Source organism: Colius striatus, chromosome 11 (assembly GCF_028858725.1).
Source record: "Colius striatus isolate bColStr4 chromosome 11, bColStr4.1.hap1, whole genome shotgun sequence".
Taxonomy (NCBI): Eukaryota; Metazoa; Chordata; class Aves; order Coliiformes; family Coliidae; genus Colius; species Colius striatus.
Window position 1 is genome coordinate 24329209 of NC_084769.1, and position 27627 is coordinate 24356835.

Sequence of the window (27627 nt, forward strand, 5' to 3'; positions counted from 1 at the left end):
TCAAGAAGCCCAAAGGTATACAGAAAAATGAAGGTTCTAATTCTGTAAGAATTAAAACATTCTCAGCTGAGTCTCTCAAAGCATCTAATTGGAGAAACTGAAGCACTGTTGCTCATTGCCACAAGAGTCAGGCAATTTTGTGAGTCTGTCACTATATCAGTAAACAATAGCAGGGCTCTGAGAAAGACTGCAGTGAGGTGCTTTATGTCTGGACCTCAATGAACAGCATCAGAAGACTACCAAAAACCCCTCATACATTTTACAGTATGCATATACATACTACACACACCTAAACACATACTTCTTCCACCGGTGAAATACTTGCAGAGACAAAGGAAATAGGCAACTATTCAACAGCTCTTAACAACAATAAACACAATCTACTGGAGGTAGGGAGTAAAAACACTTCACCTTATCCAGGTTGACCACTCTGTACAATTTCTGTACAATCACAAACCTATATTTCAAGATTAAGTTCCTACTTCAGATATTTTGTATATTAACGTAAGGAAAAGCCCTATCATAGAGAGCACATAAAATAGAAAAGAATCTTCCTAATAATTTTGCAATGGGAATAAAACATTGGAAAACCTTCCATTTTTTCAAAGCTCTTACCTTAACTTCTATAATTCTCTCCTTCAAATCTCCACCCCCACCTTATCTGATGGAAATAAGATATCTGCCCAACAACCTTAACAAAAATACCCTTGCTTGGACCCTCATTAATAGTGGAAACAGCAGTTAAACCAAAACTCTTTGCTACAATGCTTCTTTTACAATTCATGTGTTGTTCCTTCCTACGGCTATGTCTTGCTTAAGTGCTATCAGCTCTGGCTATACTTTTATAAACACAAAAATCTAGCAAATTAACAAAGGAATACGAGAGTGCTTCTACAAAATGCATCTTTCTGTTAAAACCCTACTTTTTGTCTTAAAAATTGGCAGATGACTTGGTATAATCACTACCAGTCATTTGAAAAAACACAGTAGAAATGCCCCTCCAATTCTGTAAAGTAATCCTCCTTGTCATCTAAACTATTAATGTTCTTGACCGTGCTATGGCCCTCTGTATTTAACACTACATCAAAGTAACTAACATATTTCAAAGACTCATTTCCTTTTTTTCGGTACATGATAAAAATGCTTAAGTTTTATTGCATCAATGTAATAACTTTCAGTGGTTATTCAGTAACAGCTGTGTTTTGCAATACTGCTCAGCAAGTCAAGCCTAACATTTCAGCATTTCTGAAATATAAATTAATGTTTCTCAGGTTCCTAACTGAAGCTGCAAGAAAGATGCAGTTACAAGTAAAATCTTGCTGGCCTGGGATGTTTGGTATCAGTTAACCCTCCAGCATCAGAGCTTCAGATAGGTGCTGCACTGCTGGACTGCAGCTCAGGGCACACTACAATCTGGGGTCTGCCTCATTGACTGCATGAACAGGTGCTTTTGTATGACTATATAATCAATGAGATCCTGTTCTCACTGTTTGGATCCTTAAAATCTGTGGCTCTGCGTAGTTTAGCTGCTAGTATTAATGAGTCTTAAGTACTACAACTCATATAACAGCAGCAGGAGAGGTTTTAAACTTTGCTTTGTTAATTTACTGCACACATCTAGCAGCAACATGCATAGATGGATGCATAGCTCCCCTGTACAGCTCTGCTCTTGCTTCTGTGAATTTCTGACCCAAAAAGGGAAATAAAAGGCATGTTTCCCGGTAGCTAGGAATCAAAACCCAGTAAATGATTCTCAAGTATATATATCATACTCAAAATTATTTTTAATTTGGTTTTTAGATTGAATGTATTTCCAGGTACCCCCCTAGGCTACTTACTCTCATCACAGCATTAAGTGTATCAAGGAACCGCTGTTTGGCTTGGACATTATTAAGCACAGACTTGGAATCGCCAGCCTCTATAAAACAGGAGTGTTATAATACTCACCTCACGAGTGCAGGTTATCCTTCTAGGATGGGGAGCTTCCTGTTGCAACTGATACACTGGGAGAAAACAGAAGTTAAATTTTGATTAATATGGAATCACTGTGTAAGTTAGGCTTCCTAACATTGAACAGTGTTGTTTAAATGAAGACTTTCTGCAAGATTTAATGCAAGGATACGTACATCAGGGTCCCAAATATTGCTTACAAGTGATCATGAAAAAAAGAATGTTGCTGGACAAAATGAGATTATTGATTATTTATTGCATTAATGTAATAACTTTCATTGATTTACAAATATTTTTACAAATAACCGACCAAGCGCTACAGAGTAACTAGGTGAGACTTTTTTCCTTTTCTGGAGACACTCAAAACCCACCTGGATAAGTTCCTGTATGACCTACTCTAGGAGGTCCTGCTCTGGCAGGGGAGTTGGACTAGATGATCTTTCGAGGTCCCTTCCAACCCTTAAGATTCTGTGATTCTGTGAAACCAGTCAAGTTTCCACCAAGTAGATCAGAAAAGGAATCACGACAAATGCAAATCAAATTTTACTATATGTCAAATCAGACTGTTGTCAGATTGTCTTCAGTGAGTAGATGGAGTCCCATCTTATTACACTGGGCACACAGTCACCTGAAATATGTCAACGCTTTACAAGAATTATTCAGAACTTTGCTGAATCAAACCCTCTGCTTTTGCCACTGCTCAGCGATGACCTTAGAGGAAAATGGCCTTTGCATTTGCAGATCTAAAGACATCAGGAGCTAAGCAAGAAAGTAAAACGATTAAGGCCCAAATTATGACACTCTTACAAGTATCTTCCCTCCCACTCTTTTTTTTTTTTTTAAATAAGCCTCATCAAGCCATGAAAAAATCTTAGGAGTCAGTTGTAAATTTAATGATAATAAAGTGTAGACTTTGTAATATAATACAAAAGGAGTGATTTTCAACTTCTATCCCAAAAAGAGTTTGGTTTGGCAAGTTACCTTCAAAATGAGGCTGTCAACACTAAGTTGACAGCCTCATTTGACTACTACTCTAGAACTGATAAAACAGACATTTGGAATTGCAATATTTTAAAATGAAATTATGTTTCTAATATTAGCACTAATATGAAAGTCTACTAACATGTGCTGTCACCTTCTTCAGGTAATAAGGCCATACATTGATTTCACCAATAAGATTTGACTTCATCACACTTATAATTTGATCATACATCTTTTCCACCTACAAATGCTGTATTTGTGCACTAAGTTACATGGGAATGGTGAAAATGGCAAGATGCCCAATGATAAGGCAACTGTAAGATGAACCAGAAAATATTAATCTGTTTGTTCCAAACAGAAAACCTAATGGCTTTTCCTGACATTACCAAAAATCAAGCTTTACCATTCCATATTGGTATTACAAAAATGATTTTGCAAGAACAGCACACAAGTCTATAAAATAGTAATTTTCATTTCAAGCACAGCACGATCATTTCTTTTGCCAGCACATAGCTTCCCTAGCTTCTATTGCAAAAAACTGTACTCAATGGCACTGGACCTTGTTGCTACTTAATTTTGAGAACTGTAGAGTCATGTTTAAAGAAAAGAAAAAAAAAACCAAAACAAAACAAAAAAAAACCCAACTACAAAACCACTAAGCAAATATGAATGTCTCCAAACTTCACAGAAGTGGAGACTCACAATCGGTGTGCTCTGCAGAAATTGGCTAAAACCTGAGAACTGTTTCTCACCTTAATTCAAGCTAGGCTGAAAAGATTTTCTGACAGGAAATTCCTCTTCTCCAAAGGCAGTATCTTTCTCCTCTTCCAGTCACAAGCACAGCAGGCAGACTAGTTAAGTTACAAAACAAGACGCCTATTCCTCCTCCTCTAATTCATGTATGAAAGTCAAACTGTTTAGTATCAGTTTCCTTCCTGTAATTATTGCCAGTGAAGTCAAACAAGACACTCTTAATCCATCATGAGACAGAAATATAAGCAAAGCTCATGATTCTACTGCTCTGAACCTTGGGGAGGGCTTACCATGACAAACCACGATGGTGTAGGAGAACAGGTGTACACCTGTACCCAAGCATTCGGCACCTGACAAGATGCCATCAAAGATTAGGTATCAGAGAGGCTGGACACTCCTGTTATGGATTATAGCATTGTATAAACCTAAGAAAGAGTCAGAGCTCTCAGAGTTCACAGAAGGTATAGAGACATGATTCACAGTTAGTGCTTACAACTGGGAACAAAATACACAGATCTCAGAAACAAGTACAAAAACGTATTGCGATCATGACTAATGATGTTTAATACCAAGGAGCCAAGTGTCTTAGTTTTATCTTTTAGCCCTCTGCTGCAAGAAAAAAGCTTGTTCCAATCATTCTGTGTGAAAATTCTTTAAGTGCCTGAAGGCATATGACACACTACTAGTATAATAAACGATGTTTCACAAGACACAGATGGGCTTTGCCACCAGATTCAAACTGACCAAGGTCTCAGCCATCTCAATTACATGACAGCAATTGTATCTGTTGACAATTATTAAAAATCATTCAAAGTCATCTAGCTAAAGAAAACACTCAAGATGGACAAATTAAGTCTTCAACCTGTTTTTAGACATTGCCCTTCTATTTCCTTTAACAACCTGTTTTTAGACATTGCCCTTCTATTTCCTTTAACACAAATGTGTTGTCAGAGACTCTGACATTCCTAGACTGTTGAGGCGTACATAGTTTTGCCAACACCTGTAATTTTTACTATAAATTTCACTGTATCTGACTATTTACTCATAGTCTTTGAAATTTCTTTTGAGATGTGTTCTCATTTACAGAAGTCATCTAATGCTCAAATTGCACAGGAGATGTTGACAATGTAATTCATGATCACTTTAATAAGCCCGAAATTGTAAACCAAATTCAAACAAGAGACTGATTTGCGAGTTTGTGCAAGGTCTGTGATTTTTGAATGCATAAGGTTGGCCATGGCAGAGACAGAATAGAAACAACTGACCTCTGTAAGCCATTAACAAAAGACTGCTCTAGTTGACAGAAAAGTTGTTTTTCTAATGATCATTTAATTCTAATATACATATTTGAGTTGACAAAAACGCTCTAATTTGCTCCCTTAGACTTACACTTCTTTGTAGTCATGGTTTTCACCAAGCCTTTAAGACTGACCCAAAATCTCTGAAAGGACTCTCCCACTGCAGGATGGAAACCTTTTTGAAATAACTACATTTTCTCAAGCACTAAATCTCCCCAGCCTTTAGAGAGCAACATTTTCATCATGTGAAATGTTGCCTGAGCAAATCCCTTTAGTCAGCCTGAAGACATCAAGCCTTGGGAATGCATACAAAAGAAAATGCAAATGTAAGTCTGACATCCCTGAACTGTTAAGTGTGCTAAACACACAAACATTCTGCTTTCAAAATCTGCCTTTAACAGAAGACTCTTCTTTCTTGCTGTGGTTCCTTCAAAATGTCTCCCACCTTAGCTTTTCTGTCTACAAAGAACTAGTATACAGAGGTGAGACACTGTGGGAAGCTCTGATGCTTTGCTTACAGTGCCATTTGTCTCGTGCTCTCTAAAGCCTCCCGAATCTTCATCAGCACTGCCAAAGAAGAGGTCATTGCTTTACAGGGATTTTTTTGTGTGTGTATTAACAAATGTAGGGAGTTTTTGTTTGTTTTTCATGTTTTTGGTTTAGGGGTGGGGGTGTGTGTTAATTAGGAATGAACAGCATCAAATTACAATGTTCCCAAGGGTATGGCACTCTGATCTCAGGACACCTGACAAAAGGGACCTGCAAGGCCAGCTTCCTCTGAGCCAGGGGACACATATCAAAGAGTTGCTGAGCCATGGGGGGGTGGTAAGCTGGCAGAAAACCAGGCCCTTCCAGTCAGGGCTTAAAAAACCCTGCTTGTGATTTGTCACACCAGGCCAAACAAATGCTCTCATTTTACTACATCAGCAAATTCTGAGGGAAAACTATTTGAGATTTTCTAACCAACTCAAGTCTCAGGTCTAGTGATGCAAGGTACTAGAGCACAGGAGCACTAGAAATTTGCAAGGATACCAACTTTAAAGCACGAATGGAGTTTACGTAAGCAGCAGTCTAGGCAGCCAAGATCATACAAGCCAGACTCACACAGGAGTAAGACCACTGATGTTAGTAAAACACAGAGGATCTGCTCTTCCAAATAATCTGCATCCACTTGTCCTTGACAAGAACTGCACCTATCTTTAAATAGTAATGAATGCCCTAATGCTTCTTAAACTCCCACTCTAATTAAAAGAAAAGATAATCTTTTAAAGTACCCAACTGAAACTTTTTCACTTCTGACTTGGAAAAACAAACAAAAAAATCTGTCAAGATACTTACAGTAAGATTTCCAAACAGGTGGTCTGTACTCATCAGTATCTGAAAGAAAAACAACAAATCTTAATGTGTTGGAAACATTTTAACATAGAAATAACCCTGCAGAAGCTTTTGTAGATTTTAAAATAAATATTGTGTCTAGTTTCCAAAATTATTTTTTACTATCACTAGCACAGAACAACTTGTTAAAAGTTGGACTGAAAAGATAAAAGGTGTTTTCTTTAGACAATTAGAATCAAAACTATGGAAATGCATTTGCAAAATGGCAAATATGCAGATCAAAAACCAAAATATAGGGAGGGGGCCATGGCAATGTGTATTATTTTACTATGTATATCTGCAAATGTCCTTCTAAATTACATCAGAAAGACATTTTAATCTCAATTCACACTCTGAGGAATAAGTTTTAATCCAATTTATTCCTATCATTAGCTTTTTCCTCTTCTGCACAGCAATTAAAAACTCTTAAATCAAAATCAAGTTACAAAATCAAGTACTATGAAATAGTTGGGGGAAAAAAGGGTCTTTTTCATACCGAGTACAAGTTTTACTTGGAAGCAGTTAATATGTATTAAATTGTATCAGCATATTTATAATCCCAAATTTTAACTCTCAAATAAAATTTTTGAAAAATTTAAAAACCTAAAAACCCCCGTGTTTTCTGTCAGCCTATGACTTGCTGACAACTGATCTGACATTTTGAGTTCAGGGTTCTGAACTCATCTCCAATCCACTGGTTTACCACTCTGACTAGCTTAAGTTCTGATGCTACAAGGTACTGAGGCTTTCTGCAAGATGCTGTGCTCATCTGCCTTGGAGCTGGTGGGGGTTTCTTAGTACTCATTACACCACAGGGTCACAAGTTGAGACAACCACACAGCCAGGCAGCCAGCCTTGCTGTTTGAAGCCTCTGTTCACTGCACTATTCATTTCTGTTCTGTTTGCAACTGTCTGCTCACCGAAACTACCTTCTGCATCCAACAAACTGCTAATTTCTGGGTTTTATGAGGAGGTTACATAAAGATCGAGCAATATGGGAACCTGTTGCTTGAATTTTGGCCTGAGTGGCGTCTCCACTTCAGTCTTTCAGGCCTCCAAAACTGAGCCTGAAGCTGGGAAAGGATTTTGCTTTGCCTGCCCTTAGGATAAGTAATCTGCCTTCTTCATAGACTTGGTATAGTCCATCTCTCTCACCTGCAGTCATGTCAAAATATCTGTAAATTGGAGCTCAGTGGAACAAGATACTTTCCACTTTAACTGGCACAGACTTGTCCAGAAACTTCTCAGACTCCCTCAAAACATTCTCTGCCTTGCCTGAGCCATGATTTTGCTTGGTTTTTTACCCTTAATTTTAATTTTAATGCTATGCATGAAGAGTTTGCATGGACTACTTCGGTGGCAGTGGGTTTTATAAATACAGCTCACTATGACTCTATTATTAAGGTAGCATTTGGTCAAACTACCATTCCCCAGAAAATGATGTGTTTTATCTTTGGAAGGTCCTGCAGATGCACTACCACATCCTGGGAATCAGCCAGAGCACGTTGAATCTGCACAGAGACCTTCAGTAGCCACACTATACTGTGGCAGGGAAAGAAAATCAGCAGCAATAGATGCAGCCAGTTATTCACTCCTACTTTGATACCTTTAATTAAGGCAGTGCAAGTCGATTCATTCCAGAAGCATTGTAATGCGATCCCTTAGCACTGCAGTGTCACATGGAAAAAGGGCAAAACTTCTAAGTAAAAATAATGGGTTTAGTCCCAGAGGACAACTCTTACCCCACTAGCTACATTTTCTTTTGCTAAGGTCTAGTTTTCAGCAATATATGCACCAGTTAAATTTACAAATAAATAATTTAAGGACAACACACTGTGTTTATAAAATATGAGCTGACTGTTATGAAAATACAAATATCTTGGCAGTCTAACCTATACTTGCTTGCACTCGAGCTGTAGAATGGGTTACAACTAAGGGCAACACGATTATAAAACTGAAAAGAACAATATTTGTGCCAAATAAAAAAACCGAAACCTTGTTAAAGTCAGGCAAGAACAACAGTAACTTTCATACAACAAACATTTAACATTCAGAAATTGGAAGGAATGATTTATGTTATGCAGCTGTGCACAAGGATTTTGTTAGAAATCTGTCGGTGAGCTTTATTGCCTTTACAGTGTGAGAATACCCTCCAGCCATCTCACATCAGGTAATGAAAAAAAACAAAAGGTCATTTCTATTGTGTTTTAATAAAATAAAGTTATCTGATATAAAATACTGTATCAGCAAGTACAGCGTAGTAACACTGGTGAAGCAGAGGGTCTGTAGAGTTTGTTTCCATGCAAGAATGTTTCTGTTGTTAAAACCACTCTACCACACAAAGATAAAACAGAATGAGCATAAAGATCAGATCAGCCTGTTAGCTAACCACTTTTGAAGAATAATCAATGTGGTCTCATTTAATGCATCATCAGTATTTTTAAATGCATTATTAGGAAAAGGGCTTGACTTTCAGAGAGCACTGGCTTCCATATACAGCATCTCCAATTAGGCATCCAAAGTACCCAAAAGCACTTTAAGGCATCATAAAAAACCCACAAAAAATGCTGAACCCAAAATACATTTTCTCACTAAAGCTGCACTACTCTCTAATTAAGGCAATAAACTCTACACTGTCAGTTCTCAGATTTTCTATAGCTCCCATCAGCACAGTATCTCAGCGCTGCTAAATGTTTCCATGATAAAATAAAATCGTTTTCTACAAGCTGTGCATCATGTTTTCTCTTAACTGTATTTTCTGCCTTAAGTGAGATGCTTAAAGCTGCTCTTCTCCAGAGGTCTAGAGTATAAATGCCAAACCAATCCTACCAGTGTTGGTGAGCCTTTTGCCAGCATGAGGGCATTCTCATCAGTAAGTACATTTTGTATAATGCACGTTATCTATGTATATAAATTGCAGTTGCAAACTCAGACTGGTTTCAAACTGACAGATGCTGATGCTGAACAGCCTTCCTCACTTTTAAAAGTGAAAATGTTTTAGACTATCCTACCATCCCAAACAATAAAAGTTATTTAATATCTTAAATACTATCTTAAACTAAAGCTCATTGAGACCCAAAGTGATATGTAAGGTAAAGGGGTGGGGGGAAACAATGCTGCAGGACACATGTAAATACATTTACAGGCCTTTAACCTGTTGAATGAGTTTTACTCTTGAACAAATAGCAAAACCAAACTCATCTTCAAAGCAAGTATCTCATCACAGACCCGTAACAACTGGTGTTTCCCCACCTGTGTCATGCTAGGAGCCACCTACCCAGCCCACTACCTTCTCCTCTGCATCTCATTCTCAAGACATCTCATTTCTACTCAAAACTCCCTTGAATTTTACCTGAACAAAGAGAATTACAGAGAAGACCAGCACAGTTAGCCTCTGACAACAGCCCTTTTACAGGCAGAAATGTCAAAGTGGGGCAGGAGCATTGCCTTCTGGGCCCAGAGAACCATCCTTTAAGCACATCAATTAACGAAAGAAAAAGGAAACTGCAAAATGGGCACCAAAAGATCTGCATCTGGGAAGTAAAAAGCAGAGAAAAATTGTCAAAAATACAAACTTGTATGGAAGAGGGCTTCTGTCAGTAGACAATCATGCAGCCATTTAGGATAAGTTCATGTACAGGCACAAACATCAGGATAGCATCTCAGATTTTTCCATAAACACAAATGTGAATAATTGTGACATTAAAATATAGCATCTCCATTATTTTCCTTCTTTCTTACTTCCATTTTATTCCTTATATAAATCTAGACAACTGTAGTACTTTGAGTGTACATTTTAACTGCAGATATGAAAACAGTTACTATCGCCTCCAACTGTTTAGACTGCTTGTCTCTGTGTATTCCTTTTATAGAAAGAATAAAAATGTTTACCTCTTCTTGAAACGGTTCTTTTTCTCTCCCCACTGAAGATCACCCAGCTCTAGGGGAGAGCAGCAGCAGCTTAACTATGCATGGTAACCCCATAAAGAAATTTAGGACCCACTGTAACAATTTCCTGTAGAGAATTCAGTTTTATTTTTCTTTAACTGTATATCAATCCCTGTAGCATGGTGATCTGTAACATCAGGTTTGAGATTAGTTTAATGCTCTCCAGGAGAAAATCATCAGCTGTTTGCTGACAGAGCAGCTGTTGCCTCAAACTTTGCTTTTATTTGGCAATATCCCTGTTTCAGATAGGTGAGGCCTCAAGGTGGTGAACCTTGTGGAAGACGCCAGTTCTTAGCCACACCAAACAAACATCAACACGATGGAGAAGAAAATCTGGTTTCTAGGACCAATGAATGGTCTAAGTCATAAACATGAAAAGATGTAGGAAAGTATAAAACACTCTTCTGTAAGCTAAGGCCTAGGAACTAACCAGTAAGCATTAGCACATGTTTTAAGATGCTAATCTTGCTTTGCTTGGCAGATGCCTGTGTCAACATTTAGCTCCTAGAGATGAGTGGATGTGGCCATTTGCTGACCCATACAACAGACTTCTCTTTGTGCCTGAAAAATAACTTCTAGAAAAATTCCTCCTCAGCTTCAAAATCCTCCTCATTAGCACCTTCTATATGCCCAAAGGATGCACACACACACGCAATTTTTAATTTTTTTAAATTGCTTGACTTACAGGAAAACAGCCATAATTTATTTGCTGGTGAGACTCTCAGGCCACAAAATCAGCACAGTTGAACAGAAAACGCCATTTCAGCTCTGTTTTTAAGAGTACAAGTGCCAACAGCATTTCAGAAACTAAACTCAAGGCATCACAAAATGTTTTAAGCACCAGCTAAGCAAGCCCTAGCAGTGAGGGCTTTTATGCATGGCAACCAAAATAAAACTCAAATAGCATTAAGGTAATTAAAGGATGAATAGAGCCACTGCCCTAGGCACTGGTAGTAAAACAGATGGGCTACAATACTCTGGTTTCAGGGTAAATAGGAGAAGTTGATGGCTGTCTGCGGCAGCACCCAGCAGAGCTGGAAGCCTGTTGCAGAAGTCCCTACACAACCTCAGGCAGCAGCAGGAGGTGAGGGCGATGGTGGGCTGCTCCCAGCAACGGGCCAGCAGGATGAGGGTGTGGAGAAAGGCCAAAACTCATTGTTCTCTGCTCTTTCATGCTCACGTTTTTACATATACCACTCTAAACAAATAAGTTTGGAGTACGTTTCTAATTATTACTAGAGTAAAAAAGACTAAGAGAAAGATAAGTGTCAATGATGCCCCAGAAAGCTACAAAGGCTGCTGCCATTTCTCTGATGTGACCAACCAGGATCCAAGAAAGCACTCCCAGCAAAAGTGAAGGGGCATCAAAAAGTGCATGCTCAGAATAATTGCATCTGTCTTGAGGGGGAGAGGGAAAAAAAGTCACACTACCATTCTGGCTTCTACAAATGTCTGGTCTGACAACAATAAATTCTGTGGCAATGCTTCTGATGGGGTTGAATGAGAGGTCCACCAAAACCAGCTAGGTAGAGTTCAATGCCTTTCATTATCGTGTCTACCATTCCTGCCCCTTTATGAATGATGGGGAAATTTTAATGATTAATATTTTACCTATCACAGGCATTGCTGCTGTTAAATGAACTCATTTTCTAAGGAATCAGACCACGTTGCAAATTACCTCTTTATAGATTTTTCATTTCCATTTGCCGGGAAGCAAGTACTTATTGTTCCCTCCTCTTTATCAGATAAATAGTAACAGATGACTACAAGAGTGATGACAAATAAAAACGTTAAAAATCCTTTATTATAAAAATAAATTAAAATAAGTTTTTAAGTTTAAGCTGGAATTTTCCCATGTGTAATGATAACAAACAAAACACAGCTGTTGTCCTCGCTCTCTGACTGTAGTTTAGTGGAAGAGTGGGAAATACTTTTTCCATGTTTAAGAAAAGTTTCAAAACATCTAAAATTATTGCTTAGTGTTGCTACAAGTAAAAAAAATCAGACCTCACAGAGGTAAAAAGATAACAAGTGCCACCTTGTGGGCATTTAACCACGACAAAATTTAACGTTGCTGAGGCATCTCAGCCTCCAGACAACAGGCTGCGGCCAATTTCCAGCATTTCTGGGAACACCATCTTCACTTCCTGAGATAAAGCCAGAAACGATGGGAACAGCGGCCTGCTGTGGCTCTGCGGGTCAGCTGTAGGTACAACAGTCAGGTGCCAGCTGTTTGTAACCCCACAATTTACATCACTGAATGACTTATGACAGCTCTGCAGAGCCATAGGTACCTTGAAAAGTCTGGTATACACACTGAACAACTTCCAACAGAAAATGTTGTCAAAATCAAACATGCCTCTTTAATGTATTCTGTCTCAAAGTCAATTACTCCTTTTTTTTTTGGCAACCAGTTGTAGTAAAACCCACTGTGACTGGCTGCAGCCCCAAAGTGCTGTATCAATGAGTTACCCAGATTCTTATCTTCCCCAAGGGTTATTTGAAAGCTCTTTTGCAAACCCATTTAGCAAGTTCAAAACTGGCAGAAAGATGCCTTTATTGGATGAATCGTAGATTTGGGATTTGACAGAGAACTTGCCAAACATCTTCGATATCAGGACAGTAGAGTACTGCAGCAATTCAGTAACCTCAGGTAACACAAGCCTGAACACTGTAATTGAACTTCCTCAGTGTAAACCCAGGCTGGTTTTCACTGGAGACACTGTTTTGATTATTCAGAAAGTTTACTTGGAAATCAGGAAAATACTTGTGGAGACTATCACTTTTACACTGCTATCATTCCAACCACAGCAAGGGATAACATATAAGAACATACAATGTATAAAGAAAAGATTTATCCTTCTACATTTCCTTTCCTATCTTTTGTTCCACAAATCCTGCTTTGTTTCTGGTTGTAAAATTGTCTGCTTGCATGGCAATCAAGCTCATTGCCTGTCACTTTTCCTTCTTCCAAACATTAATAGTACCAACAAGAGGACATCAGTTCCACCATAATGTCTAGCCAGTTGCAACTTCTATAGCCACAGCTTCAAGGCATTCACAAAAACACAATTTTGTCATGATTTCCCTAACATATTCAAAGGGAATATTGAGTGGAGCTTGATTATACAAATATTCTGAGCAATTGACCTAGTATTGAAAAAGAACAATATGGTGTGGTATAAAAATGTCTTCTAGCCATAAATTAATTCCTTCCTTTGAATACAAAGTCTGTCTGGTCAAGGTTGAACAGAGGAGACCTTAAATAAAGGACGAGCTTTCAGGCACTTTTCAAACTTCCATCCATTGCATGAGAACCTTCTTTCTCAATGGGGAGGCATGTTTTATCACTGCTTTGGATTTTTGTCACTCATACATTCACTTTCCTACTCTAAAATCCACTTTTAAAGAAGGTGCTGGGGTTTTACCAAAAGCTGAACCACAAAAGAGCACAGTACTGGCTCCGTCTCCCTATCCATTGGTAAAAAACTGCTGGAGAACTTGTCCTCAGAACTTTGCTTTTTAGACAAAGATAGCTGCTGTGCATTCATTAGCCTCCTGCAGGAAAAACAAAACCAAACCAAACCACGCATTAGCAGCCCAGGCAAAAATCTGAGTCATCTGGAGAAAATTAAGAGCAGATCTGATTTCTGACTGCTTTTATAACTGGCCTCAAGATAGACTCACATGTTCCCAAGCACATCTCTCAGTCTTTAACTATGTCAGATGATCTAATAGATGCTGTTGCCTCCTCTTCCCCAAACTTGACCCATCAGAGTTATAACAAACCTATTATGACTCTTATTACAAACAGATTTTTCATTTTCTACAACAGTCATTAACAATACATGCCATTGCTCATGCAAAAACATGGCTTGTATTTTCCTCCTTATTTCCAAAACAGATGCAATGTATCAACAAGCAAGGCTGGAGTGAGGAGGACAGACTACCAAGTAAAGTACACTTGCCTGGAAGCATCATCATTTTTTACAGTGTAATGAAGAAAACTCCTAAAAAATATTGTTGGCAGGGTCAGAGAAAGGAAAATGGACACAATGTGGTGGGATGCCATTTCTAGAACTGGAATTAAGTTTTTTGTCCAAAAGTAATTCTCCAGTTGCAGTGAACTTTTTCCCCCCAATCTGAAAGCTGCAAGTATCATTCCTGCCTCTTCCTGATCTCATATATCCAAGAGGCCTCCAACAGCACAAACTAGGATGCTCCAGGTAGAAAAGCTGAAAACTTCACATTCCTTTTTGCCAATTCCATGGCTCACTATTGTATCTGCAGACAAAGAACTACAGGAAAAGATATTGACCCACCAGCTTTTCCCTGTTACTATCACTAAAATCCATCTTTTCCATAACTCTCTTCTTCCTCATCAAGTTCATCTGCTGCACTAGGCAGGAACTAGAGAAAGGAGAGAGAACAGGTGTGAGGTCTAGTCTGTGGAGCAGCTGTGCTCTGGATCCACTCCTGCACTACTCAGCATGTTCTGGGACTTGAGAAACAGTCAAATAATCATCTTGAAGGTGGTTTAGCAGCTCTGCAAGCACTGAGAGGTTTTCTGCACAGGGTTCCTGTTTGTCCTCAGCTTGCTCTACCTTTGGGAGGATGAAAGCAGAGCAGAGGATTTGGGAGCTGGCTGCTGAAAGATGAGCTAAACATAAAGGTTCTGCCCAGCAGGAATGGGAGAGCTGGCCAGAAAGCTCACTGTGGTCAGAGATAACCTCAAAGTTCTTTTCCAGGTTATCTCCAGATGCATTTTGCTCCCTCTGGAAAATTAATTCAGATGGTTTTCTGGTCTCTGTTTTGAAGTTCTTTCTCCTTTTTTTCCACTAATTAGAAGACAAGACAGACAAAATGGTCTTCAAACGCTAGAAACTTGGGTTTATTACTTCTCACTTTATTGTGGATTTGGTCCTACAGAATGAGAGATCTAAACAGAACTAAACAGAAAACAGGAACCATTGCTGGTGAGAGAAGCAGAGGCCCACATAGATGAGATTGTCCTACAGATCAAAGGTCAGTATCTCAATTCCCAAGTCTTGACAACCCAATAATCTCCCAGTCAGCACTGCCTCTTTGGCTAATGGCTCTTTTGGTGTCTTTAGCACCACTTTGACTTTTAAAAGAACACTGTTGTGGAAATTGGCACCACAGGGGAGAGAGGGAGAGGGAGAGGGAGAGATGTAGGATTTGACAGATCAAAAATTCAGTTTATAGCTCAAAAATCATTCTGGCCTGCCTGCATGGTTAGATGGGAACTGCCAGAAAGCAGAATGATGCGAGCAAATGTCACAGACTGTAATACACAGGCTTTCCATAGAGAAATAAGGGATGATACTAATCCAGTTCTGAGACATGACAAGCCCTACTTGTGTCTTCCCATGTTTGCTCTCACACAGCAATGGGAGAAGAAAGATGCCTTCCAAAAAAGGCAGCTTTTACTGCGAAGAGTCATGAATAACAGCAGGGCTACCCTATCCACAAAGCATTTAACAACCTCTTCCTGCTTCTCACAGACCCTTCTATTAAGTGGACAAAAACCACCAACCAGCTTAGCAGCTGAGCAACCCACTGTGAGCTCTCCCTCATAGAGCAGTCTGGAACTACCTCATCTCAGAGGCTGCTGGCAGGCACCCCCGAGTCAGGGTCTCAGGAGAGCAGCATGTTCCGTCCTGCCCCTGGGCTCGTTGCCCATCCTATGGGGCAGTTTCACCTCTGGCAAATTATAAACCTGCGGTAGAGCAAGTTAGGACAAAATTAGGACAAAAGCGGTGGAAGGTATCTTCTTAGCACAGTTTCAGTAAAAGCTAAGGAACAAGAGCTACTCTACTGAGTTGCCGATGAACTTGCTCCTCTGCCAGCAAGGAGGAGCAGGCAAGAGGGCTGGGAGAGGGCTGTGACTGCATCTTGCTCAGGCACCCTGTGGAAGTGGGCAGATAAGCCAGCAGTCCCCTCAAAAACACAATAAAGCAAAAGCACTGCTATACATACACTGGAAATGTTTGGAAACTGAAATGCGGTAATGTTTCCTCTCCTTTACCATGGGAATTCTGACACTGAAATATGCTACACAGAGTATCTGAATGTTTTCTCACCATGAAAAATAAATATTTTATTTTTAAATATTTCTCTGCTTCTAGTAAACCAGTGGCTTTTTCCAAGTCTCATTTATAAATATACTATATGAAAAATCTGAAAAGGAAATCAGTAAAATTAATTGCTCTGCCAAAACCACGCTTCCTTTATTGGAACTATACACCCATGTGTTCAGCCAGTGGTGAGGAATAACTACGTGCTGTTTGGTTTTGTGGGGTTTCTTTTCAGTTGATCTTTTTTAAATGAAAAGTGATTCAAGATTGCACTGAAACACTGTGTCTAGATTCACATGGAAGACAAAGTGCAGGTTGAAAAAGTATGGAAGACTGGCTCTACCAAATAATTATCAGTAACTTTTATAGTCTGCTCTGGATCGTATATGTATCAGATAGTAATTCAACACTGAGGAGACTGACTTGTACTCTGCCAGTGTGAGAGCAAGGAATGTTTCGGTACTGCAGTAGAGCACTGGGTTTGTTTTTCACAGCCCCTCATTTACATTGCACAAGGAGTGATTCTGTACCCTCTTCTTCAGTGCTGCAGCAATATTCAAAGACTTTGCTCTGAGATGCTCTATTGTACTTGCTCTATAACTTAAACAGCTGCAGCCATGGCTCTGTTAGCCATGGTAGCACATCATCATGCAGTGGACAACACCAGAGTTCCAGTATTTAGGTATCAGCATTTTACCTTTACTTTTGGAGTACAGATTTCCCACAGTCAAGCTGACTTAGGACCTGCAGTTTTTATTTCAGCTTCTTAAATGGCAAGGCTACCTAAAAGCAGCTGCTCTCACAACCGTGGACGCAGGAAGGAGATGGAGGTGGGGAGGATGAGTGCAGCAGAGAGGTAATCACCACCTCCCATCAGCACCAGGAATATCCATCCCCAACTGCGTGATGCAGTCAGCAGAGCCAGATCCTGTTACCTGCATCAAAGACGGATGTCATGGTGGGCTTCCCCACAGGGATGACTGAGACCAAAAGCACAGTTACCTGCTTGCTGTGAGCAGCAAGATCTAACTTGCAACTTCAACAGGGGTCCACAAACAGAGGATGAAATTTTCATTATGCATTCTCCCAGGGGACTAAGATTTGATCATGTGAAAAAACACAGAATCACATCCTATTGGTATCAGGCAAAACATTAACCAAAAGCTAGCCAGCCCTGACAGTCTCTCCATGACTCTTATCATGGTACTGTTAATAAGGTCACAAAAATAAATCTGGGGACAAACACATCAAAATATATCATAGCAATCAGACTCCCAGATGAATAAGTAGGATTTGACAAGCACATTTTCCAGTAGCTAAGAAATCACTTCAGAAACATCACCTTTTTCATTTAGACTGAGATTGAACAAAAATTCCAAGTGCAGGGTGTGTCAGATGTCAGTCAACTCTTTCACATTAGCAGAGGCTGTTACACACATAGTGAATACTCCTGGCTTCCCACCTGGGTGTGTTCAACCTCCCAACCAGACCCACCACTGCACCATACAGCTAAACCAGCGAGGTTTAGCTTGAGGCTGTGCTTGTGGCCCAAATGCCATACAATTACAAAGTCTTGGCTGTATAGTTAAATGCCTAAGAAGACCAAATATTTCAGTGACTTGAAATCACACTGCTTCTTGTCTAGTGAGTCAAATAAAGCAAATCTAGAGGGGTTTTCACTTTCTGCCATCATTTATGAAGATATATGAGGCAGGCTGAATTCATGCCACTGAAATGACAACCAAGCCAATTTGTTATCTTACAAGGGATCAGGAAGCATCTCCTGTTCTGTTAACAACTACAAAAGGACCCTTGGGCCAGGTCTTTGGTCCATTCCATTTTCGTCTCTTTTTGTCTGAAGACATGTTCCTGCAGAACTGTTCGGCCTCTGCCCAGAAGGTGGAGCAGCTCAATAGCCTGAGATGCAGATGCCCGGCCCAGAGCACAGAAAAGGTAAAAAGACTCCTCAGCAATGCACAGTTGACTGTTGGACTGCACAGAGCAATTACCTATCCTTGCACTCTTGGAGAATCCTGATTAATGTGCTTTTATTTGGCAAAAAATAACATAGTCTGCCCAGAGGCTTGTATTAGGTCTATGCTTTGAGTTTACTGACTGCAGCAGCATTTAAGTAATAACTATAGTAACGTTACTGTATGTAAACACATTCTTTTCTTGATTCTGAAACATGCTTTCTATTATATGGAAAACTTTCAGTATATCCTAAAAAAACCAAAACAATCCAGTTAAGAACTCTTGGAAAGAGTTAGTAAGAGAATAAAGTCCTCAAAGCAGACAAGGTAGAAAGGATCAGCAGTCTAAAAGAAACAGATGAAAACCCAGATTTACAATGCAGTGCTTGTCTGGCATGAAGCATGCATTAGCAAAGCTCAGAAACTTTTCCTGGATCGTTGAAGCCAGAGTGTATTTCACTTGAGCACCACTGGATGAGATTCTGTGCTATGCAGAGTGTCTCTGCTTCCCAAGGGGTCACTGATGCTAAAGGAGGAATGGGGTGCAAACTTTGCCCAATGGTGTGCCTGAGCTGATGATATCACAGGATGATGTCTTTTGAAAAAATTCCTAAACTTCATCTTAATTCATTATTTGTGCACAAAACTGGATCTGCCCTTTCCAGCTTCAGCAACAATTCTCAAACCTCTGATTTCTTAAGACTCTTATACAATATTCACAATTATTAGAAAACATATTATACCAGTCTGCATGAAACACACTTCTAAGCATTAAACTGAGAAGCTATGACTGAAATTTTTTCATCCTCCTTTATAGGTGTTAGTGCCACTTCTCTGATACTTTGATCAATTGATACCAATTTACTAGTTAATAGATGCATCTTCTTTTCCCAGTTTCTATACAGGTTTTCCTTTCAATCTTTTCTTGAGATTGCACTGCCAGCAAAACCTTTTCAAGGTTGCTCTCCTTATTTGGTTCATTAGGTTTTATAAATTAGCTAAGTTTATCATAGTACCTGGAAGAAAATAATCTTACGATTCTCAGCACTCAGAAACTTTCCCTCCCAGGCACACAAATGGGAGTCAGAAGATCTAGTTTCTCTCTAATATGGTTTCCACTTTTAACAAATCACCCTCATTTTTAAATCTTGTTACCCACCTCCCCCACACATTGTACTAATGTCTTTTGTCTAATTAGACTATCTGAAGTTCCTATTGTGACTAGATGTTGAATTGCTTAGATTTCCTTTATAAATTAGCCTGTGTCAGTCAGTACTGAATGAAGTCTAAATATTTTAAGCAAGAAGTAAATGCTTCAACAGCATCTGCAGTAACCAGGTGTTTAGGCCCATCAGGGAACAAAAGACCACGATTAGCCTCAAGTACCAAAGACCTGAGGATTGCCAAAGGGCAGGGAGAGCTTAATTGCCGCTTATGGTCCAGACCAAAACAGACCAGGCTACTCGGCTTGGGGAAGAAAATAGAAAATAATTTAATGCAATACCAACTAAAGCATAACCATAAAACCCCAAAACATAACCAAAATAAAACAACACAGAGTGGTATAATGATGAAGAGTCCGACCAGCCCTTAAAGACCACCTTCTCCACACTCCTTCCCTCTTCCCGGGCTCAAGAGTCCTGATCCAGGTGATTTAACCTCCTCCCCACCCTGAACGGCCCGGGAGGGGCAGGGAGTCGGGGTTTCAGTCAGTCTATTCCTGATAGCTTCTGCCCTTTGTCTCTCCTCAGGGCAGATAGGCTCCGCACCAGTCCTCCCTGCTGCTCCGTGGGGTACCTCACACACAAGGCAGCCCTGCACGGGCTGCTCTGACCTGCATTTATCCCAAAAGCCCAAAGGCTGCAGCTCCTCTCTGCCTCTTGTGTGGGTCTGCTCTGCGGTGTGCAGGCTCTCCAGCACGGCCTGTGCCATGGCCACCTCCTCACACAGTCCAAGTGCACTCACACAGAGCTGCTGGTGGCTCTCAGTCCTGCCATTGCCCTGCATGGGTTGCGGTGGTACAGCCTGCGTTGTGACCACGACTTGCAGAGGGGTCTCTGGTCTGCTGCTCCTCCTTCTCTGACTGTGGAGTCCGTGTGGCCGCCCCCACCTTGTACCAGCACTTCAAATTCCCATCCTGAAATAGTGATCGCAGAGGTGCCAGATTGGCCCAGCGAGGCCAGAGGTGGGTCTGAAACCAGGAGCTGGGGGAGAGTCCAAAAACTCTTTACCAGGTCTTCACTGTATACCGCTCCCCCTGTTACCAAGCAAAAGCTGCTCCTTGCTAAACCATGACACCAGGTTTAAAAGATCACTTTGAATTCCTTGAATGACTGGTAAAAAAGAACTAGCATAGAGAGTGGAATGTGGGGTACATATTCACTTTTAAAACTGCTTCAAGAGCATAAGATGAACAATTAAATTCTTTATGCTTTTTTTTTTTTGGCCTAGAAGTATCAGTGATGGGTACCATTCCTGTAAGTACTCCACATTGATGTTCCTTGTACTGACAAAGACCTACTATAAATGCCCCAGTTCCATGAACAAACTTCCATTATCTGTTTTAGTTAAGAGGTAGATTCAGAGAACACTTTTCTGGCACAAACTGACTCCAGCTAAGGGGCTCTGCCAGCAAATCATCACAGCTAGCCGCAAGCTTCAAGCATAGTTCAGGACCACTTATAAAAATAGAAAGGAGAACAACTTGAATTGTAGGTGATCTGTTTACCTCCTGTTTTTAGAAGGCTCTGCACATAAGACAAGAAATAAGCAGATTAGTTTTTGAGTCTTTCCTATCCTACTGGGAATCCACAGGCATTACCTGTTGTGAGACTTCTTTTTAGAGGAGTGTTTATTTGCTCTGTAGCTGTGACTAAGCTAATCAAGCACTCTAAAATGTAAAAGCCTCCCCTAAGCAGGCAAAACATTTATTTAAAAGAGAACAATGAATTGATTTCATTTCTCTCTTCAAGACTGTCACATTAGAAAATAAGTACTTGTGCCAACATAAGCATACCCTACCTTTGTGGCTGCCACAAGAACAGTAATCACAGATTCACAGAACTTAAAGCAGTCATTTGTTAATTAGCATTTCAAGTATGGAAGAACTTAATTCAAAAGGTCTGCTTCATACCCATAGCAGTAAATAGATTCATAGAAAATTACTTTTGTGCAGTACAACACCAGAGCTCACAGCTGTGGAAAAGAATTCTGTTAACTAGGCAAATTAATGTTTGTGTACTCTTTCAACAACATATGGACACCTGAAATAGAGGTTTAATTGGCTTCTTTGTCCCTACCTTTTCTGCCTCTGGCAGTGTATTGCTTGTTTCTTTCTATCTGATATTTTCCCTGTAAATTTCTCTAAAAACTGTCCTTGTTTGTCATCTCCTTAAATAACCTTATCTCTCATGCTGACTACAGCTCTGTCTCTAATTCCATTCGTCTGTAGCCGCTCAGAGTGTAAGCACTCCAAAGATTAAGAGAGAATCGCTTCACTTCTCATTTCTTAACCACCAGTACTCAGGAGGGTGAGTTTTCATCCATTGGCAGGCTCTGAGCCAGAAGGAAAGAGCATGAATAACTAATGACTAATATGTCCATGAAGATCTCTCCTGGCCATTTTGAAACGTCTTCTTTTGCTCACACAAGAGACTTGAGCGAACAAATGAACAGAAAGGGAATTCATAAAACATAAAGACAATTCATAAGCACTAAAACATAAAGCTATTTTTGAAAGATAAAGCAGAGTGCTGACTTTCTTTAAACACATCTCAGGGCATTCAAAGACACAGGCAAACAGCAGTAGCAACGGGATAATTTAATGCTTCCCATCCTTTTTCCTCTACATTGTTTGTTATCGCTTCCATACTTGAGTCATCCAAGTGGAATCACAGCACACACCTCAGCCATATCACCACGAGATCTCTTAGCTTAGGGTATTTACAGATGGGCTTGCCACAACAACACAACTGATTGCTCTTGCTCTTCCTGTCTCTGAATCCCTTACAGGGATTCATCAGAGAACTGGTGGGTAACTTCTAACTGCTTCCCTGCAAATCCAAGCAACCGTCTTCAGCCCCGGCCCATGAAGGCTGGGCAGGAAATCACTGGACTTTGTGCTGAAACTGCAGAGAAGGACACCAGCTTATATGCCACTCCAGCAGCAGAAATGGATAGAAAAAAAAAAAGAGGTTCCATCTGCAATCGCTACAATCTCTTGTAAAAAAATGTGACTCTGCTGTAGGATGAAAAACAGCACCAGGATTAGAAATCTACTCAGGTTCCAGACATCCAGTCTACACTGGTTTGTAAACAATGACGTTTTAAAAATCCCTGTGAGCTCACGGTACGCAACTCCTGACTATGGATATCAAATACATCATACCTATTAGTTGTGACAAATAACAGGATCAGGCAGCTTTTTCCTTTTTTCCCCCCACTTCTCAGATATATTGTGTTAGTGCTCTGCTGATGTGGTCCTGGTACTGGACCTGGTTTCCTCTGTTAGATCTAATCTGCACTCTAAGTGCTTGTCCACTAGAACACAAACTCAATGTATCTATGAAACTCTACATCTACTGGTATCCCGAAATGCCATGTCACACGGGGGTGACCATCTACAGCCACAACGGGCCATTTCTGCCACTGTGACCTTGTGTAACTCTGAACCCTGTTGGAATGACAGCTTTGCCTGAACTAGCCAATGTGTCTGATAGGTAACAGAGGTATATTTTCAGCCAACAACTTCCCTGCTGTCCAATCCCTGCTTCCAACAGGGGCTGTTCTTTCTCTCCATCTCTGTGGAGCAGCTGACCTCCTCTCGCTCATTGCCCACACCATACATGGACTCCACAGCTGCACCACTACGTTGTGACAGTATAGGCTGGTCCCTGCCACTTTCCACACAGCCAACAATCAGCACAGTGTACCTTTAAAGGGCAACGCTAGGAGAATATGACAAGATGAAGAAAAGAATCTTAAAATAACTACACTTGAGAAAATGAGGAGTCTTAACATTTTCTTCCTTTGTGCTTTAATGATGCATCATAATCTTGATAATAAGATGTAACTAAAAAGAAATAAGAAGACACGAGACACATAGAGCACAAGGGTTACAGCCTTTTTCTTTACCAGAAAAATGCTCCTGATATACCAGAAGCTTTTTTCTCCAACCAACTTTCCAAAGAGTCTCAAAGTGTCACCTCAAAGGTACAAACTGCAGCTAGTGCTCCAGGGGCTACAAGCTGCTGCTGTGAGGAGAGCAGTAAAGGGCAGCCTCCCAACAGAAACAGGAAACTCCCAACCACTCTGCCAAGTAGAAAAAAAAATACAGCATACCTGACCTTTCAACTACCCGATAACCGCGTGTCCGTTTTAATCCATAACCCACAACAATGTCATCCTGCTCTCCAGTCCTGTCCCCTTTTAGTACAGTCTTTGGACTATGCACAGAAAGAGCCACAAAATAGTATCAAGAACGTGGAGGAAGCTCTGGCATTTTTGCTGTGCTCACCCATCCACACATTAATTGAAGAGGACCTAACAAACTTGATGGATTTCATCTCCAACTTGACATGGCAATTTAGCTCAAGTTTTACACACTTTGTAGCACATCCTATTAGAAACAGCCCAAAAGAGGAAAAAAGAAGAAAAAAGAAAAACAAAGGCACAGAATTGAGCCTAGAGTTTCTGTGAATAAGCAGAACCAAAGCAAACATTGCCCTGAGGAACTGTTTTGCTCAGTGCAGTTTACTGGTAAAAGATAGGTGTGAATTTAAACTAGTACAATTATAGCTATTTAATCCCTCCAGACAGATACACGGATTTATTCTGTCTTTCCTCAAGTTTGCTGATGTGGCTTTGGTAAGGGCTTACATTGAAACAAATTAAAAACCATTTTTTGGTGAGTTATACTTTTTAATGAGTTGCTGTGGGTCGGCTGTGCTGCAGTAACTGAAAATGCAACTATCCACAGGCAGCCCAAATTCAAGATAAAGGCTGAATGCTGTTGTCGAAGTTTAAAGCAAGCATGTAGTGGTCCTTCTTTGTTGTATGCTAAGAGACAAAGTGTGACAAGCTACCTTAGCTCAGAGGACACACAACAACACACTAATCCATGCTAACTCAACTGTAAGTTAATCACAACCTCATCTGCAAACATATTGCACATTTTTTGCATTTATGCAACTCCCACCTGCACTCTCACATTCATACCTTAAAACATACTCTAAAGCTTTTATATTTACAAAAGGCACCACATGCATTTGTTGCCACACATTAGCCTTATTTGTAGCATTGTTTTATTATGCCTTTGTATTTTAATAAAAGGGCTAAACCTTGAGGTTTAACCCTTAGCAAGATATTGCCTAAAGCCTGCACACAGCAGGATACTCCACTCCATCTTCTCTTTGCTCATTATCTTTCACATGTATCAATGTCATTTACTCTAACAGCACACAGGAAAGCACACAAAAAACAGCTAATTCAATTTACTTTGTAATGATATTTTCCCGTTAATATAAATTTTCATTAGGTACATAAAATACTTGTGAATTAAGAGTCATGTAAGCCTAAAGAAAAAAAAAGGTACCTTAGGAGGAATAATACTGCAATTAAAAATATTCTTAATTTCTGCAACCAAGGATTGTAATGACACATTAAGTTCTCATCACAGAAAAGCTGGGTTTTTTCAATAGCCTAAACATTTGGGGTTTGGTTAGGGACAACTACAACACTCACATTAAGTGCCTGTGTAACAACCTACACCTTTTCTCAACAAGCTGAAGTTGTTGCAATGATATGGTGTGATACGCACACCATCTGACAAAAGCAGCCTGCTATTCACGCACTGTTCACTTGCACTTCCAAGTTCAAGGGCTTGATGCTCACCCTGCATCTGGCAACATGCAGGGCCCCTACGCCTGCACCCACTCCTCCACGGACCCAGAGGCTCATGGGAAGTCAATAACAACATCAGACCTATAATGACAGGGTCTGTTTACTCCACTGGGGACTATGATTTACCACTTTTTGCATCCTGTAAAACTCGGGCAGGAAATATAAACGTGAGTGACAGCACTATAGCTAAATCAAATACTACATAGGTTTTATCTATAGAGAACTGTCTTGCAACACGTGCTAACCTTGTTTTTACACAGGGCTTAATATGCCCCAATAACATAACAAGTGTCAAATCTTAATAAAACCCATGAAACCATTGTTATTCTTTCAAGAAACTGTACCAGCCCATGAATCGCAACATGAATGAAAGTGAGTCATTTGTTTACACAGGAAGTAAAATTCACAGTCTAAACACTACAAGGAGACTTCATATCATCACCTAAACCCATTCACTAGAAACCACTTCTGGTGCAGGAGCTTCTTATAAGAGTATCCTAATTATCCTGCTAATTCTCTACCGACATACAGTCACTTAATTTGTGCTTTCCTCTGCATTGTTGCATTTGCCTAATGTTGCTAGAAGAAGTCTTTAGCTTTTTTCCTCCTTCTTCCCTACTGTAAAATTAAGCATAAGCATGTTTAATAACCCTACTTAGGGGAACCCACATGTTCAACAGTTACAACTACAGTTTTCATATGCTGGTTCCTACTACGCGGGCTCAGACCGTGAGAAGCCAAACACAGCAACGGCCACGGCTCCCGAAACCGTCCTTCCACGGATCCGTGTTACTAAACGCAATTACGAGAACGCAATTAGGGGCAATTGCACCCCGTGCCCCAACGCTCCCAGGAGAGCAGAGTCCCTCGTCAGACAGCCCGCGGCTTCGCCGCGCGACTGCTCTGGCGAGCGCGGGGCTTGCTGAAGCACCGTAACTTTTATTTGCCGATCGCGCCCCGCAGCCGGCCCGCAGACAGAGCCCACGAGCCGGCGCCAGGAGCTGCCCCGGGCGCGTCCCCCTCCGCGGCCACTGCCGGGTGCGAGGAGGCGCGGCGGCCCCCGGCCTCCGGCGGCCCCTCCGGGCCTGCGGCTGCCCCTCTGGGCCGGCGCCCACGCCCAGGCGCTGCTGTGCGGCAGACAATGGGGGCCGGCAGCCCCGCGCCCGCCGGGCTGAGGCGGCGGGTACTCACCGAACAAGGTCAGAGCCATCGCGGCGGCGGGGCGGGCCCGGGGGGCGGCGGGGGCTGTCCGGGCGGCGCGAGGCTGGCATTGGCGCGGCGGCTCTCGCATCAGCGGCGGGGCGCGCCTGCAACACAAGTTGGGCGCGGGGCTGTCAAGGAGCCCCGCGGCACCGGCGGCCGCTGCCACTTGCTGCCGCGGGGCGGGGCGGAGCGGGGCGGCCGCAGCCCGCGGCGGAGGGAAGGGAAAGGAGAGGAGGGGAGGAGAGGAAAGAAGAAGACAGGGCGGGGGGAGGAAGGAGGGCGACGGCCGGGGCCGCGCGGCAGCGGCGGGATGCTCCCCGCTCCCCCCCGCCCGCGCTCACGCTGCGGCCCGCCGCCTCGGGGAGCCATCTTGCGCCGCCACACGACCCGCCTTCCTCCCGCCGCAGCCGGCGGGACGGTTCCCATGGCAACGCGGCCGGCCCGCCGCCCGCCGGGGCACAAAGGGAAGCGGCGGCCCCTCAGGGGCGGCGGCTGGACGGGCTGCCCCGAGCGGGGAGGGGAGACCAGCTACCGCCGGCTCATCCCTCGGGAACCTGCCAGGGCTGTCCCGCACGACTCCTCACCGCTGAGGAGATGCTCGGTGGAAAACGGCCTCGGGGTACCGGGCTGCCCCCTAGAGAGTGGCCGGCGGGGTCGGCCTGTGCCTCAGCAGAGCTGCATCTGCCTGGTACCGAGAGAAGAGAACCCACGGCCTTGGGAGAAGCGTGACTTTTTCCAAAGCGAGATGAAAATTTTCCCTTGAGCGCCAGCAGGCAGGAAGAGAGCGAAACTGTGAACAATTGCCCTCCAAATGTTTTGGTGCAAGAAATTTCATCCAGCCCTTCTGCTGTCATTTTTTGCTGTCCAGGGCTGTAAATTTCGAAGCTAAAAGCATTTAATTAAAAAGACAGCATAGGGTCCGGTCTAGCTCGTTTATATAGTTTGCACTTTCAACCTGAAAACAGATCTTCGGAACTGAGGTTAGTTAGTACTCAGCAGGTGTTCCCCAGTGTACGTAGGACAACCAGACCTGCCTTGTTTAGTGATATAGTAGTTTCTCACTTTTGAGTATTACTTCACCTCTCAGAGGCAAGTTGTGTGTGCTAAGAATTCAAATCCAGCCAGAGGACCATCAACACTGTTTACTCA

General features: G+C 41.6%; 1 protein-coding gene across 4 annotated transcripts in view; it reads right to left on the minus strand.

Annotated features, from left to right (window-relative positions):
• CHN1 (chimerin 1) overlaps positions 1-26870 on the minus strand; it is a 106349-nt gene extending 79479 nt beyond the window's left edge. The window contains exons 1-4 of one of the 4 annotated variants that reach the window (XM_062004602.1): positions 26820-26870; positions 26467-26582; positions 6321-6359; positions 1948-2003 (exon numbers count right to left, since the gene is read on the minus strand). In XM_062004602.1, the coding sequence (XP_061860586.1) occupies positions 1948-2003; positions 6321-6359; positions 26467-26566 (195 nt within the window). In that variant the 5' untranslated portion in view covers positions 26567-26582; positions 26820-26870. Of the gene's footprint in view, positions 1-1947; positions 2004-6320; positions 6360-26466; positions 26697-26819 lie in introns of those variants that run through there. The other 3 variants (XM_062004606.1, XM_062004605.1, XM_062004603.1) reach the window with 3 other exon arrangements.
• Between the last annotated feature and the right edge of the window lie 757 nt (positions 26871-27627).